Genomic DNA, 15,047 nt, shown 5'->3' with positions numbered 1-15,047 from the left:
TTCTGGAGTTTCGAGTGTTTTCGGCATTAAATTGATGTAAACGGATTATTCAAGGGTTTATTGGGGTCGTTAAACGTGAATGTGCCATCAGAACTGAACTCCGGAGTAGCTGGTGCCCAAGGTCACTGCAAGAAACGTCATCTTGTGAAGTTTTGAGGAATATTGGCATTAAATTGATGATAATGGATTACTCGGGGGTTTTTAAAGTCGTTAAACACGAACATGCGATCAAAACAGACCATCGCAGCACCTGGTGCCCGCGGTCACTGCAAGGGGCGTCATCCTCTGGGCGAGGTTTTTCGGTACTATATTGACGCAAACCGATTACTTATAGATTTTTGGAGTTGCTGAACACGAATATGCCATCAGAACAGACACCGGACCAGCTGGTGCCTAGGGCACGCTATCTTCTGGAGTTTCGAAAGTTTTCGGTACTAAATTGATTCAAACGGATTACTCATGGCTTGTTGGGGTTGCTGAATACGAATACGCCGTTAGAACACACACTGGAGCACCTGGTGCATAAGGCACGTTATCTTCTGAAGTTGCGTGAGTTTTCGGTACCAAATTCATGCAAATTACTTTTGGTATTTTGGGGTTGTTGAACACGAGTATGACTTAGATGACGGATTCTGGAGTATCTAGTAATTATCTGATGTCATATTCGTGTTTAACGACTCAAAAACCCCCGAGTAATCCATTTTTATCAATTTAATGCAGAATTCTCTCAAACTCCAGAAGAGGACGCCCCTTGCAGTGAGCTTGGGCTCCAGATGCACAGGGAGTCGGTTTTGATGGCATATTCGTGTTTAGCGACCTCAAAAACCCGTAAGGAATCTGCTTGCATCAGTTTGATACCAAAAGCCCTCGAAACTCCAGAAGATGACGTCCCTTACAGTGGTCTTGTGCACCAGGTGATCCTAAGGACTGTCCTGATGGCATCTTCGTGTTTAACCACCTCAAAAACCCCCCGAGTAGTCCAGCTGCATCAATTTCGTGCCGAAATCTCTCGAAATTCCAGAAGATGACGTGCCTTTGTAGCGATCCTGGGTACCAGGTACTCCAGAGGTCAATTCTGATGACATATTCGTGATTAGCGACCGCAAAACCCCGCAAGTAATCCATTTGAATCAATTGAAACTCCAGAAGATGACGTCCCTTGCAGTGACTTTGGGCACCAGGTAATCCGGTGGTCTGTTCTGATGGCATATTCGTGTCTAACGACTCAAAAACCCCGAAGTAATCAATTTTTATCAATTTAATGCCGAAATCTCTCAAACTACAGAAGAAGACGCCCCTTGCAGTGAGCTTGGACTCCAGGTGCACAGGGAGTTGGTTTTGATGGCATATTCGTGTTTAGCGACCTCAAAAACCCGTAAGTGATCAGTTTGATACCGAAAGCCCTCGAAAATCCAGAAGATGACGCCCCGTACAGTGGCCTTGGGCACCAGGTGATCCTAAGGTCTGTCCTGATGGCATCTTCGTATTTAATCACCTCAAAAACCCCCCGAGTAGTCCAGTTGCATCAATTTAGTGCCGAAATCCCTCGAAACTCCAGAAGATGACGTGCCTTTGTAGCGACCCTGGGTACCAGGTACTCCTGAGGTCAATTCTGATGACATATTCATGATTAGCGACCGCAAAACCCTGCAAGTAATACATTTGCATCAATTTAAAACCAAAATTCATCGAAACTCCAGAAGATGACGTCCCTTGTAGTGACTTGGGACAACAGGTGATCCGGTGGTCTGTTCTGATGGCATATTCGTGTTTAACGACTCAAAACCCCCTGAGTAATCCATTTTTATCAATTTAATGCCGAAATCTCTCAAAGTCCAGAAGACGAACCCCCTTGCAGTGAGCTTGGGCTCCAGGTGCACAGGGAGTTGGTATTGATGGCATATTCGTGTTTAGCGACCTAAAACACCCGTAAGTGATCCGTTTGCATCAATTTGATACCGAAAGCCCTCGAAACTCGAGAAGGTGACGTTCCTTACAGTGGCCTTGGGCACCAGGTGATCCTAAGGTATGTCCTGGTGGTATCTTCGTGTTTAACCACCTCAAGAACCCCCCGAGTAGTCCAGTTACATCAATTTAGTGCCGAAATCCCTCGAAACTCCAGACGATGACGTGCCTTTGTAGCAACCCCAGGCAGCAGGTACTCCGGAATTCAATTCTGATAGCATATTCGTGTTTTGAGACCCCAAAAACCTGTGAGTAATCCATTTGCATCAATTAAATGCCGAAACCCCTCGAAACCCCAGAAGATGACGTGCCTTAGTAGCGGCCCTGGGCACCAGGTACCCCGGAGGCCAATTCTGATGGCATATTCGTGTTTAGCGACCTCAAAAACCCGTAAGTAATCCGTTTGCATCAATTTGACACCGAAACTCCAGAAGATGACGTCCCTTGCGGTGACCTTGGGCACCAGGTGATCCAGAGCTCTGTTGTTCTGATGGCATATTCGTGTTTAGCCACCTCAACCCCCCCCGAATAGTCCAGTTGCATCAATTTAGTGCCGAAATCCCTCGAGACTCCAGAAGATGACGTGCCTTAGTAGCGACCCTGGGCACCAAGTACTTCGGAGGTCAATTCTGATGGCATATTCGTATTTAGCGACCCCTAAAGGCAGTGAGAAATCCATTTGCATCGATTTAATGCCGAAAACCATCGAAACTCCAGAAGATGACGTCTCTTGCCGTGACCTTGGGAACCAGATGATCCGGGGGTTAATTCTGATGGCGTAATCGTATTCATTGACCCCAAAAACCCCCCATATAATAAATTTTGTTCCTTAGTATACTGATTTTGACTTTATTTTTATACTTATGCAATTTTGGATGCACTTTACAGTGCAATTATGCATTTCCACCCATTTTTGAACAGTAGACTTTTTTCCTGACGTCATCCTGAACATAATGCAAAAAACTGCAGGTCTCTAGGTGCGGCATTTAAAAATTTATTTATTCGGGTGTTTTTAGTGCTAAATGCCCTGGTCTATTTTACAAACACGATCGTCTATTTTTTATATTCACATTTTGCGATTAATATCAAATAATCATTATATAATTGAATAATTATGTAGCTGCGTCAATTTATTTAATTGTATAATTTTGTAAATCGTATATCAGGGTCAGTATAATTCGCCTTATAGAAAAATTTAAGAATGAGATTTAGTTTTTCTTTCAACCTCTTCAGAGATGAAGGAACATTGTAAAAGTATACACGTATATTTTTTATTAATAATAACTGTTCTTACTTAGTTATTGGAAGTGGTGGAAATTGGTCAACGATTTCTACTTTTTTTTTTAAATATCGTTGCGAGAAATCTTGATTGCAACGAATTTGGCCACGGCGCGGCATACTGCTAGGGTCTTGGTTCTTGCCCGTCGTACGGGATAACTTATGGGATGAAAAATGATAGGTGGTGAACCGTCGACCGAGGTGTAAAACAATCAGTAACGTGGCCGTGTCAGTATAGACCAGGGCGCATCTGTAAAAATATTAGTACATTTGGATGTTGAGAGGTGACTCAATTTTTTTGCAGAAATTGCTTGAAAGTTATCCTCCTACTCAAAAAGGTCCGGAACATTGTTTAAATAATCAAAACGTCAAAAAATGAAGGAAAAATTCGAATTTTTTCTTGGTTTTTTTTATTATAACTTTAAAAGTATTCATTTTTGAGAAAAGTTGCTCCGACATAAAAGTTGCGTAATAAAATTTCCTATAATACATCTAGGATTAACTGAAACTTTTAAAAATTGTCACCCTTGTTGCAAAATAGCAATAATTTCAAAAAAAAAAACATTAAACAACAAGTACTTGCATTTTACGTTTTTCCATCTTTTATGCTACACTTAGGACCTTCATATTTCACCCAGAAAAACTTTATAATATGATAAAATAATACTGTAAATTTCATTAAGATCAGTTTAATAGATTTTGCAATCCAGATTTCGCAAAAAAATTCGTTTTTTCAAAATGTTGCAGCATTGAAAATAAAGCAGACAGCAAGTTGAATTTTTTTTTACATATAAAAGAATACTGTACCTTTCATTTGCAATTTGCAAAATTAAAATAGGTTAAATACCACGGCGTCAGGAATTTTTTAAATAAACATCAATTTCTGGTGCTACGCGCAGAACAGCGGATACGTTCGCTCTGATTGGGCATTCCAATGACCTTTGATAATGATTGATAAATTTTAATTTTTAGTACATTTCGAAATAAATAAATAAATTTGTTTATTGCAAAATAAAAACACATACTCTGTCCTTTGAAATAACACTTTTTTAGCAAAAACTTTCTTTGTTCATATATTTTAACGTAAAAATTAAAGTGTATTATTTTTAAACAAATGCAATTGTTTAAACAATTTTTCACAAACAATAATCAAATTAGTTTGATTTTTGTGGAATTGAAAGATGAACATACCACAAAATATAGAGTAAGAAAATAATATATTAGATAAAGATAGGAAAAAATTTTGGTGGAAATCAACTTGTGTGAATCAAACACCGCTGTCCTGCGCGTAGCACCAAAAATTAATGTTTATTTAAAAAAGTTCCTGACACCGTGGTAGTTAATCGATTTTAATTTTGCAAATTGCAAATGAAAGGTACAGTATTCTTCTATTTGTAAAAAAAATTTAACTTGCTATCTGCTTTATTTTCAATCCTGCAACATTTTGAAAAAATGAATTTTTTTTGCGAAAGCTGGATTGCAAAATTTATTTTGCAAAATCTATTAAACCAATCTTAACTAAATTTACAGTATTGTTTTATCATATCATAAAGTTTTTCTGGGTGAAATATGAAGGTCCTACGTTTAGCAGAAATGGTTGAAAAACGTAAAATGCGAATACTTGTTTTTTATGTTTTTTTCGCAATTATTGCTATTTTGCAACAAGGGGAATAATTTTAAAAATTTTTAACCAATCTTATATTGTAGGAAATTTAATTATGCAACTTTTATTTTTGTGCAGCTTTTCTCGGAAGTGAATACTTTTAAAGTTATAATCAAAAAACCAAGAAAAAATCAAATTTTTCCTTAATTTTTTGACTTTTTGATTATTTAAACAATGTTCCGGACGCTTTTGAGTGGGAGGATAACTCAATTATTATTATATGGGTTAATTCCAAGCAATTTCTGCAAAAAAATGAGTCACCTCTCAACGTCCCACCAAAGGGGTGAATTAGTCCCTAGGCACAGGGTGAATTAAGGTGAGTTCTACGCACTTTTAGTGCAAACACGTCTACAGGAAAATTGTTCCAGGTTAAATTTACTATCGAAATATGACATTTTAAAGTCGAAAATATTTTTTTTACAATAATATACAGAATAACAAGAAAAAAACACAAAAGAAAGCAATTTTGTTTTTTGCCCCATACCTTTTTTCCACAGGGATATATGTAGGTATAGGCACTGCTTCAGCGAAAAATAACTACCATCCTTCCTCGTTAAAATGACGTTTAGTAAAGGTCTCTAGGATTTATAGTTTCCGAAATAGGTTTTTCAAAAGTTCGCCGCTTACAGCATTTTTGAGCCATTTTCCCCATTATTTCGTAAACATTGTTCTGTAACTTTTTTCTACGCATTTCTAGGTATATGCAATGGTAAACTCAGTAGAAAGAGAAGTCAATTACCTTTAAAATGATCTATTGTATAAGGTTGTACGACTATTTTTAAGCAAGTTATGCTTTTTCAAGATTTTATACTTTTATGATTTTTGATATTTTTTATGATTATTTTTAGAATTTTTCATTATGACTTTTTGTCTTGTGCATTCAGGTATATACATTGTGAAATAAAAAAATCATATTTTCTCTACTTTAAAATGGTGGTGGTGGTGTTTTACCACCATTTTAAAGTAGAGAAAATATGCTTTTTTTATTTCACAATGTATATACCATTGCAAAAAAATCTACGCCCATTTTTAAACAAGATATCCGTAGGATATCCAAGGGTATCCGTAATTTGAGAAAAATTTTAAAACTTATTTTTTTTTTTCAATTAGAAGAATATAATGGCATATTATACCATAATTTTTAATTCCAAATAGCTTTTCTTAATAACACTTTTCGATATTTTGAAATATAAAGATACTTTACTCTTGAGCGAAATTCATATTTTTTAACATAACTCGTACACTATTGACAAAATTTTATATCTGATGATTGCATCTTAGGTTTTAGACTATGCAGAGCATTTAATAAAGTATAAAGAATAACTTTATAAAGTTTTCCATATGGTTCCAGCTTAGTGGGACCTATTGCATGTGTATGTGACATTTTGAAAAAGCATATTTTGTTTAAAACTAGTCCTAGAGTTTTTTACAATACACAGTTTTAACGTAAATAAAATAAGTTTCCTTTTTTATTGCACAATGTATATACCTTAAATATACAATAAAAAAGTTATAATGAGAAATTTAAAAATAATAGTCACACAGCCTTTTACGATAGACCATTTTAAAGATAGTCGATTTTTCTTCCTATTCAAAGTAATATTTATACCTAAAGCTGGGTAGAAAAAAGTTACAGAACAATGTTTGCGAAGTAACAAGGAAAATGTCCCAAAATCGCTGTGAGTGGCGAACTTTAAAAATCATAATTTGGAAACTATAAATCATAGGAACTTATAGCAAACCTCACTTTAAAGAAAAAGGATGGAAGTTTTTTTTCTGTGAAGCAATGCCTATACATATATCCCCATTGAAAAAAGTTTTAGGATAAAAAACAAAATTGCTACCTTTCGTGTTTTTTTTTCTGGCTTTTCTTTTGAATATATTTTTGTAAAAAAAAGTATTTTTGACTTTAAAATGTGATATTTCTATAGTAAATTTAACCTGAAACAATTTTACTGTAGACAGGTTTGTACCAAATGTGCATAGAACTCACCCTAATTCGCCCTGCGCCTAGGGACTAATTCACCCTTTTCTCAAAAACGCACCTCTTTAAATGGTAGCACTCCACGGTTTTTTCATACTGAGAGGTTCATTGACTATATGAAACAATAAAACCCCATTAACCTTGTAGTTCCTTTCTAAAATAAATAATCAATAGCCTAAGAGCTTCAGGTTTTCTTAATATTCTGTTTTTTTATTCATTCGATTATGTTGGATAATAAAAAAGTTAGGTACTTTAACAACTAGACATGTTCTTCATCCATACACGGTGTTTCTAAATAAGTACGACACACTTTAAGGGGCAATTATGCATAAAAAAAATGACAGTTTGCTTTATAAACGTATCTATGTTTGCAAATGTTTCGTTTCCGCGATAAGGGATGTTGAATATGTTCCTACAAACTGACGATTTATTTACTGCTCTAAAACCAGTTGAGATATGCAAATGAAATTTGGTAGGTTTTAAGAGATAGTTATTGCCGATTTTTTGACATAAAATTAAGAATTTTATATTCACCATTAGCGCGCATACGGGTAATATGACCGATCATATATGATATATTATGTTTGATATCTTTTTGAATCAACCACTTATCTCTTACCTTTCAACAACGCCACAATCCTTTTGAAATGCCTGTCATTAATAATTCTTCCGTAATCTGGAGAAGCTTTGACATTTTCCCCGAAGAATTCCTTAATGACTTTTTTCGCAATTTGAACAACTTTTTCTTGCAGGTCTTTGGAACAGAGAAGATAATCGGGAGCAATACAGGTCTGTCCAGAATTTGCGCATTTTCCCCATAATAGTCGCTTCACTGCAACTTCCAAATCTGCTGATTTGTCCAAATACACGGGACTTTTACCTAAGGAAAATATAAGTTATTTTTTTACCTATATATTAATGAGATATTAGCAATATCAGTACGTAAGTATATAATAGAATCGGTCTTCTCATAAATAAACTCGATATAATAACAATACCTTTATGTCATAAATCAATCAAACTCTTGCATAATATATTATTGCATAACACTTGTAAAGATTTTTAAACATCAAAACTATTGTCTTAACTTTTATTACAGAACACTTTTTGTATTTGATGATTTTACAACCACTTTCAGTTATACAGAGATATTCAACTTAAAAGACATTTTATCGGTGTTTGTAATATACATTTTGAAGAGAAATAAAAAATGAAGGGTTTTAGAAAAAATATGCACTAAACCTAAAAAATGTATCCCAGAGAACGGCAGTTCTCGCCAGTGGTGCACGGCCCCCGTACAAGCGACACTATTACCAGAGAACGGCAGTTCTCGCCAGTGGCGCACACCAACACCCCCCTACACGCGACACTATATATACACGAAATTTTCGATTTTCTAAATCTGACTGATTTGAAAGATGGGCCAAGTCCCATCTTAAAGTTCAGGAAAAGACTCACCCATCCATATGTCAACCATCCATTTTGGTCCAAGGGTGGGATTTTACGGCCCTTTCTATTTAGGGTCTGTTTTTCGATCTCGTCCCCAAAAGTCCCAAAAACTTCAAAAATTTAAGTCCGACCTTTGCGGCTTCTAATAGTACTGATCATTACCTTTCCAACGCATGTCTAATTTTGAAAATCGGTTATACCATTCAAAAGTTACCGAGCTCAGAAGTATGACTCAATTTTTATTTAAAAAAGGGAAAATGTTTGTGGATATGTATGTGTGTTTAAAAGTTAAACCGATTTGAATTTTTTTTTCTGTGTTTGAAGAGGGGGTCTGGGTCGATTCAGAACCGGTGTAGGTTGTGACTTTTGACCACCCATAAGCCAGCTAGAGGACTTGGTAGGTACAAAATGGCATATTTTTTGTGGGTATATATCTTCGGATCAAGAAGAGACAGGAGAATCGCAAATACACCAAATCAATAGTGTTGAGTTAAGCTTTCAAATGGTGTTTAAGCCGTCAGGATCAGACGTACACGCAGCTCAGTATAGCCAAAAAACTGAAAAACTGTACTTTGAAAATTTTGGTTTTTCGACAATTGCTCAAAATTTCAACCTACGAATTGCGCCAATAACTGAGCGTTTGTAGAAGGACTCTAGACGAATCTAACGGTGTATACGTCATATCCGGGAAAATTCGAATTTTTAAGTTATAGGCTTCATAAGTATGATCAAATCTATTTCCTACGGGAAAAACGGTTCCTCAAGCTTAATAATTCCTGTAATAGCTTCAGTTATCATACTTGACGTTAGATCCATCAGATACTACTGGTAAATACGTTACAAACTCATGTTTACTGATCAAAATCGGTTAAGTCTTTAAGAAGTTATTAAGCTACAAAAGTATAATCCAATTAACGATTATTCCCGAAATGGTTTATGTAGTTGTGGTGATTACGACGCTAAATTTGATCTGGCAACGGGCAATCCGACTTCATTTACCGGTCATCTCAATATTTTTTTTCAATCTATTTCGAATAGAAAAAAAATCTAGTGTACATTCGATGGACACTAGATCATTTGGGAAATAATGCAACAAAGTGACCATTTATAAAGCTTAACGAGTAATAGAGGAACATTGCATTCAACTTCATACATTTAATTTATAAATAACTTTGAAAAACTCCTGATACAAGAATAAAATACCGCTAAACGCCTTAAAAATGAGTGGCGCATACAATATTCCAGCTACAAAAGATCTGTTATGAATATTACGTGGCGCAAAAATGTATTTTCATTTTGATATAAAACAAAATTCTAGTTTTATTTTAAAACATTTTTCCATAATATTTGCTAAATTTGAAGTAAACGCGCCACAAAAGAGTTTCAAAATTCAAACTGTATCAAAGTTACTCTTTTGTGGCGCGTTTACTTCAAATTTAGCAAATATTATGGAAAAATCTTTTAAAATAAAACTAGAATTTTGTTTTATATCAAAATGAAAATACATTTTTGCGCCACGTAATATTCATATCAGATCTTTTGTAGCTGGAATATTGTATGCGCCACTCATTTTTAAGGCGATTAGCGGTTTTTTATTCTTGTAATATACAGGGTGTAACGAAAATACAGGTCATAAATTTAAACACATATTTTGGGACCAAAAATAGTTTGATTTAACCTAACTTACCTTAGTACAAATGTGCATATAAAAAAAGTTACAACCCTTTGAAGTTACAAAATGAAAATCGATTTTTTCCAATATATCGAAAACTATTAAAAATGTTTTATTGAAAATGGACAAATGGCATTCTTATGACAGTAGCATCTTAAGACAAAATTAAAGTGAAATTTGGACACCCTATAAAAATTTTATGGGAGTTTAGTTCCTTTAAACCCCCCCCCATCCCCAAACTTTTGTATACGTTCCAATTAAATTATTATTGTAGTACCATTACTTAAACACAATGTTTTTAAAACTTTTTTGGCTCTTAGTACCTTTTTGGAAAAGTCAGTTTTTATCGAGATATTTTGAACATTTGTCAAATCCACCACATATTTGTATAATATGGTTAAGTATGATTATGGAGACTTAAGTAATGGAGATTAAGTAATAATATGAAAATTTATGTATGATTTACATTTTTAGGTATATTTTGAACCGTATTGAAAAAGAAACCATATCTCGATAAAAGGGGCCTTCTCGAAAAAATACAAAGAGGCAAAAAAGTTTTAGAAACACTGTGTTTAACTAATGGTACCGCAACAATATTTTAATTGGAACGTACACAAACATTTGGGGGGTTTAAAAGAACAAAACCCCCATAAAATTTTTATGTAAACATATTAAAAAATAAGCCTCAACTCGATAAAAACTGCCTTATCGAAAAAATACTAAGAGGCAAAAAAGTTTTAAGAATATTAAATTTAACTAATGGTATCACAATAATAATTTAATTGAGACGTACACAAAAGTTTGGGGGGGGGTTTAAGGGAACAAAACCCCCATAAAATTTTTATGGGGTGCACAAATTTCACTATAATTTTTCTTTAAAATGCTCCTGCCATAAGAATGCCACATATCCATTTTCAATAAAAAATCTCTAATAGTTTTCGATATATTCGAAAAAATCGATTTTCATTTTGTAACTTCAAAGGGCTATAACTTTTTTATATGCATATTTGTACTAAGGTAAGTTAGGTTAATTCGAACTATTTTTGGTCCCAGAATATGTGATTTAATTTATGACCTGTATTTTTGTTACACCCTGTATACACGAAATTTTCGGTTTTCTAAATCTGACTGAATTGAAAATTGGGCCAAATTCCATCTAAAAGTTTAGGAAAAGACTCGTCCATCCATAAGTCAACAATCCATTTCGGTCCAAGGGTGTGGATTTTACGGCCCTTCCCATTTAGGGTCTGTTTTTCGTTCTCGTCCCCAAAACTCCCAAAAATTTAAGTCCAACCTTTGCGGCTTCTGATAGTACTGATCATTACCGTTGCAACGCATGTTTGATTTTGAAAATCGGTTATACAATTCAAAAGTTACCGAGCTCAGAAATGTGACTCAATTTCTATTTAAAAAGGGAAATATGTTTGTAAGTATGTATGCATGTAACTATGTGTGTGGAAAAGTTACTCCGATCTGATTTTTTTTCTGTGTTTCAAGCGGGGGCCAGATTCAGAACCGGTGTAGTTTGTGACTTTTGACCATCCATAAGCCAGCTAGAGGACTGGGTAGGTAGAAAACGACATATTTTTTGAGGGTATACATCTTAGGTTCAAGGAGAGACAGGAAAACCGCAAATGTACCGAATCAATAGCGTTAAGCTTTCAAATGGTGGCTAAGCGATCAGGATAAGACATACACATGGCTCAGTATAGCCAAAAACTGAAAAACTAACCTTTGAAAATTTTGGTTTTTCGACAGTTACTCAAAATTTCAACCTACGAATTGCGATAATAACTGAGCGTTTGTAGAAGAACTCTAGACGCGTGTAACGGTGTATACCTCATATCAGAGAAATTTCAAATTTTTAAGTTATAGACTTCATAAGTGTGATCAAATCTATTACCTATGGGAAAAACGGTTTTTCAAGCTCAATAATTCCTTGTTATCATACTTGATCTTGGATAAATCAGATACTACTTATCAATACGTTTCAAACTTATGTTTAGTGATCAAAATCGGTTAAGCCGTTTCGAAGTTATCGAGCTCCAAAAGTATAATCCATTTAACCGTTATCGCCAAAATGGTTTATGTAGTTGTAGTGGTTACGACGCTAAATTTGAGGCACTCAGAGTTTATTTACCGGCCAACGTTGCCATTATTCCCATTTACGGCATTGAACAAGTATTACGAAATTTAGTTCTTTGAACATTGTAACCACCTGTAATGTGTTTAATTGGTATTAAATTGAATTATAATTACATGTGATAATGGAAAACGATAAATAATTATAGTAATCAAGTTAACTGTATTTTTCACCTAAGGTGGAGTAAAATTAATTTTTTATTACTCTTTAACTATTTTATTACGATTTAATATAATAGGTCTGGATCCCGAGTATGAAAAAAAGTTGATTAATAGCAAGCTGAAAATTTGTTAATAGCTTAAGGATGTCTAATCGGATAACCTTTGGTATATGGGAACACTGGAACAGGGGCAGTTTTAATTGTGAAACAGGTTAAAAATTTGGAACGGTCAGACCACGAAAACGGCACATTTATTTTGTCCGACAGAACAGACTTAAACTCTCCGAACAGAGATTAAACTCTCATGCAAAAATCAGACTGCTATTTATCACCTGTCATAATTCCTGTCATTTGACATATTCTACATGGTCCACTCATTAAAACGCCCATTTGGTGATAAATAGCAGTCTGATTTTTGCATGAGAGTTTAATCTCTATTCGGAGAGTTTAAGTGTGTTCTGTCGGACAAAATACAGGTGCCGTTTTCGTGGTCTGACCGTTCCAAATTTTTAACCTGTTCCAGAATTAAAGCTTCCCCTGTTCCAGTGTTCCCATATATCAAAGTTTGTCCGACTAGACACCCTTAAGCTATTAACAAATTTTCAGCTTGCTATTAATCAACTTTTTTTTCATACGCGTGATCCAGACCTATAATCTTTACCTAATCAAATCTCCCTTCATTAAGGATACGATCAATATGCTTCCAGCAGCTATTTACACCTTGATAATCAAGTCCATAAAGGTAGTTCCATCAGTAAAGATCCGAATGGTCCGGGTTTCTTAAGTAATTCGAGACCCACCCGTCGAATCGGATTTTTAAAACGATGCAGTAAGTGCCCTCAGTAAGTCGTCGTTCCATCGTTTTCGTGGTCTTCCTGTTGGGGAATCGTCTCTCGCCGTCTTGCGCCATTCGGCTTGCTCCAATTGATTATGCAAGGAAAGATTCAAGGAAAAAGAAGCAGAATAGGGAGACGCAGAATATCGTGGCTGCGCAACCTGAGAAAATGGTACGGATGCACATCAAATGAACTTTTCAGAGTAGCCGTCTCTAAAATCCGAATAACTATGATGATTGCCGAACTCCGTCGCGGACATGGCACTTAAGAAGAAGAATCATTCGGCTTATGTTGTCACTCCATTCTACTCTTCTGTTTCTTACCCAGTTATTAATAATGTTCTCCACCTTGCATCTCTGTTGTATATATGTACTAGTTCTGTCCCATAGCGTCTTATCATCAATTTTTCGAAGGGTTTTCATCTCCGAGAAATTTTCTACGTTTCTAGCAATTTGTCCTCTCTGTGTCAGGTCGTGTTTCTGCCGCGTATATCATTATTGGTCTGGTGTTTTGTAAATATTTTGTTGTCTATATATTTAGATACAAACACAACAGGCAACCACTACAAACGAATCAGAAACGAAACGAATACTTTAGTGAGGCAAATAAAAAGGGAGCACTGGCAGAGATTCTCAAAACAGATGGAACACGACTTCTACGGAACACAAAAAGAAGTATGGAAAATGATCAGAGGGCAAAGAAAGGAGATGAACGAATTAATAAAAGCGAAACACATTCAGAAGGAAACATCCGATCTCTATTTGCTAAAGGCGACGATAATGAACCACCAACACTTAAAGTTACGACAAACGAAGAAATAAACATCGACGAGGGAGAGGACAGAATATCGAACGAACTCCTAAAGTACGGAGGACAAGATGTAACTAAACAACTATTAAAACTAATATAAAAAATAATAGAACAAAACAGAATACCACAAGAATGGAGATCAAGCATCCTAATACCTCTCTTCAAAAAAGGAGACAAATCAAACCCGGAGAATTACAGAGGAATTAAATTATTAAACACAAAATTGAAATTAGCAACCAAAGTGATAACAAACAAATTGAATGAAATTGTAACATTAGCAGAAGAACAACCAGGTTTTAGATCGGGAAGGTCATGCACTGACGCTATATTTATAATGAGGCAAGTTCAAGAGAAATCGTTGGAATACAACAAACCGGCATATTTATGTTTCGTGGACCCTAAGAAAGAATTTGACAGGGTCACATTAAAGGACGTTATCCATTTGTTATACTCGAGAGAGGTACCACTCTACCATCTACCAAGGCATCTACCAGAACAACACAATAAAAGTAAAAGTAGAAGATGAACTAACTGACCCAATTGAAGCCGGCAATGGGGTAAGACAGGGGGATTCCTTGAGTCCTTTATTGTTCAACCTGATCATGGATGAAATAATAAAAAAAGTAAGAACTAAAAAAGGATACCAAATGGGAGAAAACCAACTTAAAATAATCTGCTATGAGGACGATGCAATACTAATCTCTCAAAGTGAAACATAATCGCCAGGAAATTTAACATGTCGATTTCCTCAAAAAACACAAAATGCATAGTTATAACAGCAGATCCAATAAGATGTAAATTGGAGCTGGAAGGTCAGATAATAGAACAAGTGATGGAGTTTAAATACCTAGGCATCACACTATCTAGCTACGAAAGGCTTGAAACAGAAGTGGAAGATCAAGTGAATAGAGCAAACAGAGCCGCAGGTTGCCTGAATGACACAATATGGAGAAATAAAAATATCGGAAAAGAAATTAAAGACAGAATTTACAAAAGAGTCATCAGACCAATAATGACATACGCGGCAGAAACACAACCCGACACAGAGAGGACAAAAAGATTGCTCGAAACAGCGGAGATGAAAACC

General features: G+C 35.3%; 1 protein-coding gene across 2 annotated transcripts in view; it reads right to left on the bottom strand.

Annotated features, from left to right (window-relative positions):
- LOC126881523 (aldehyde dehydrogenase, dimeric NADP-preferring) overlaps positions 1 to 15,047 on the bottom strand; it is a 103,037-nt gene that overhangs the window by 12,624 nt on the left and 75,366 nt on the right. For both annotated transcript variants that reach the window (XM_050645836.1, XM_050645835.1), the window contains exon 3: positions 7,510 to 7,770. In XM_050645836.1, the coding sequence (XP_050501793.1) occupies positions 7,510 to 7,770 (261 nt within the window). The remainder of the gene's footprint in view (positions 1 to 7,509; positions 7,771 to 15,047) is intronic.

The sequence above is a fragment of the Diabrotica virgifera genome, chromosome 3 (assembly GCF_917563875.1).
Source record: "Diabrotica virgifera virgifera chromosome 3, PGI_DIABVI_V3a".
NCBI classification, from domain to species: Eukaryota; Metazoa; Arthropoda; class Insecta; order Coleoptera; family Chrysomelidae; genus Diabrotica; species Diabrotica virgifera.
Note: the sequence above shows the minus strand (reverse complement) of the source record. Positions and strands in the feature narration are given on the sequence as shown.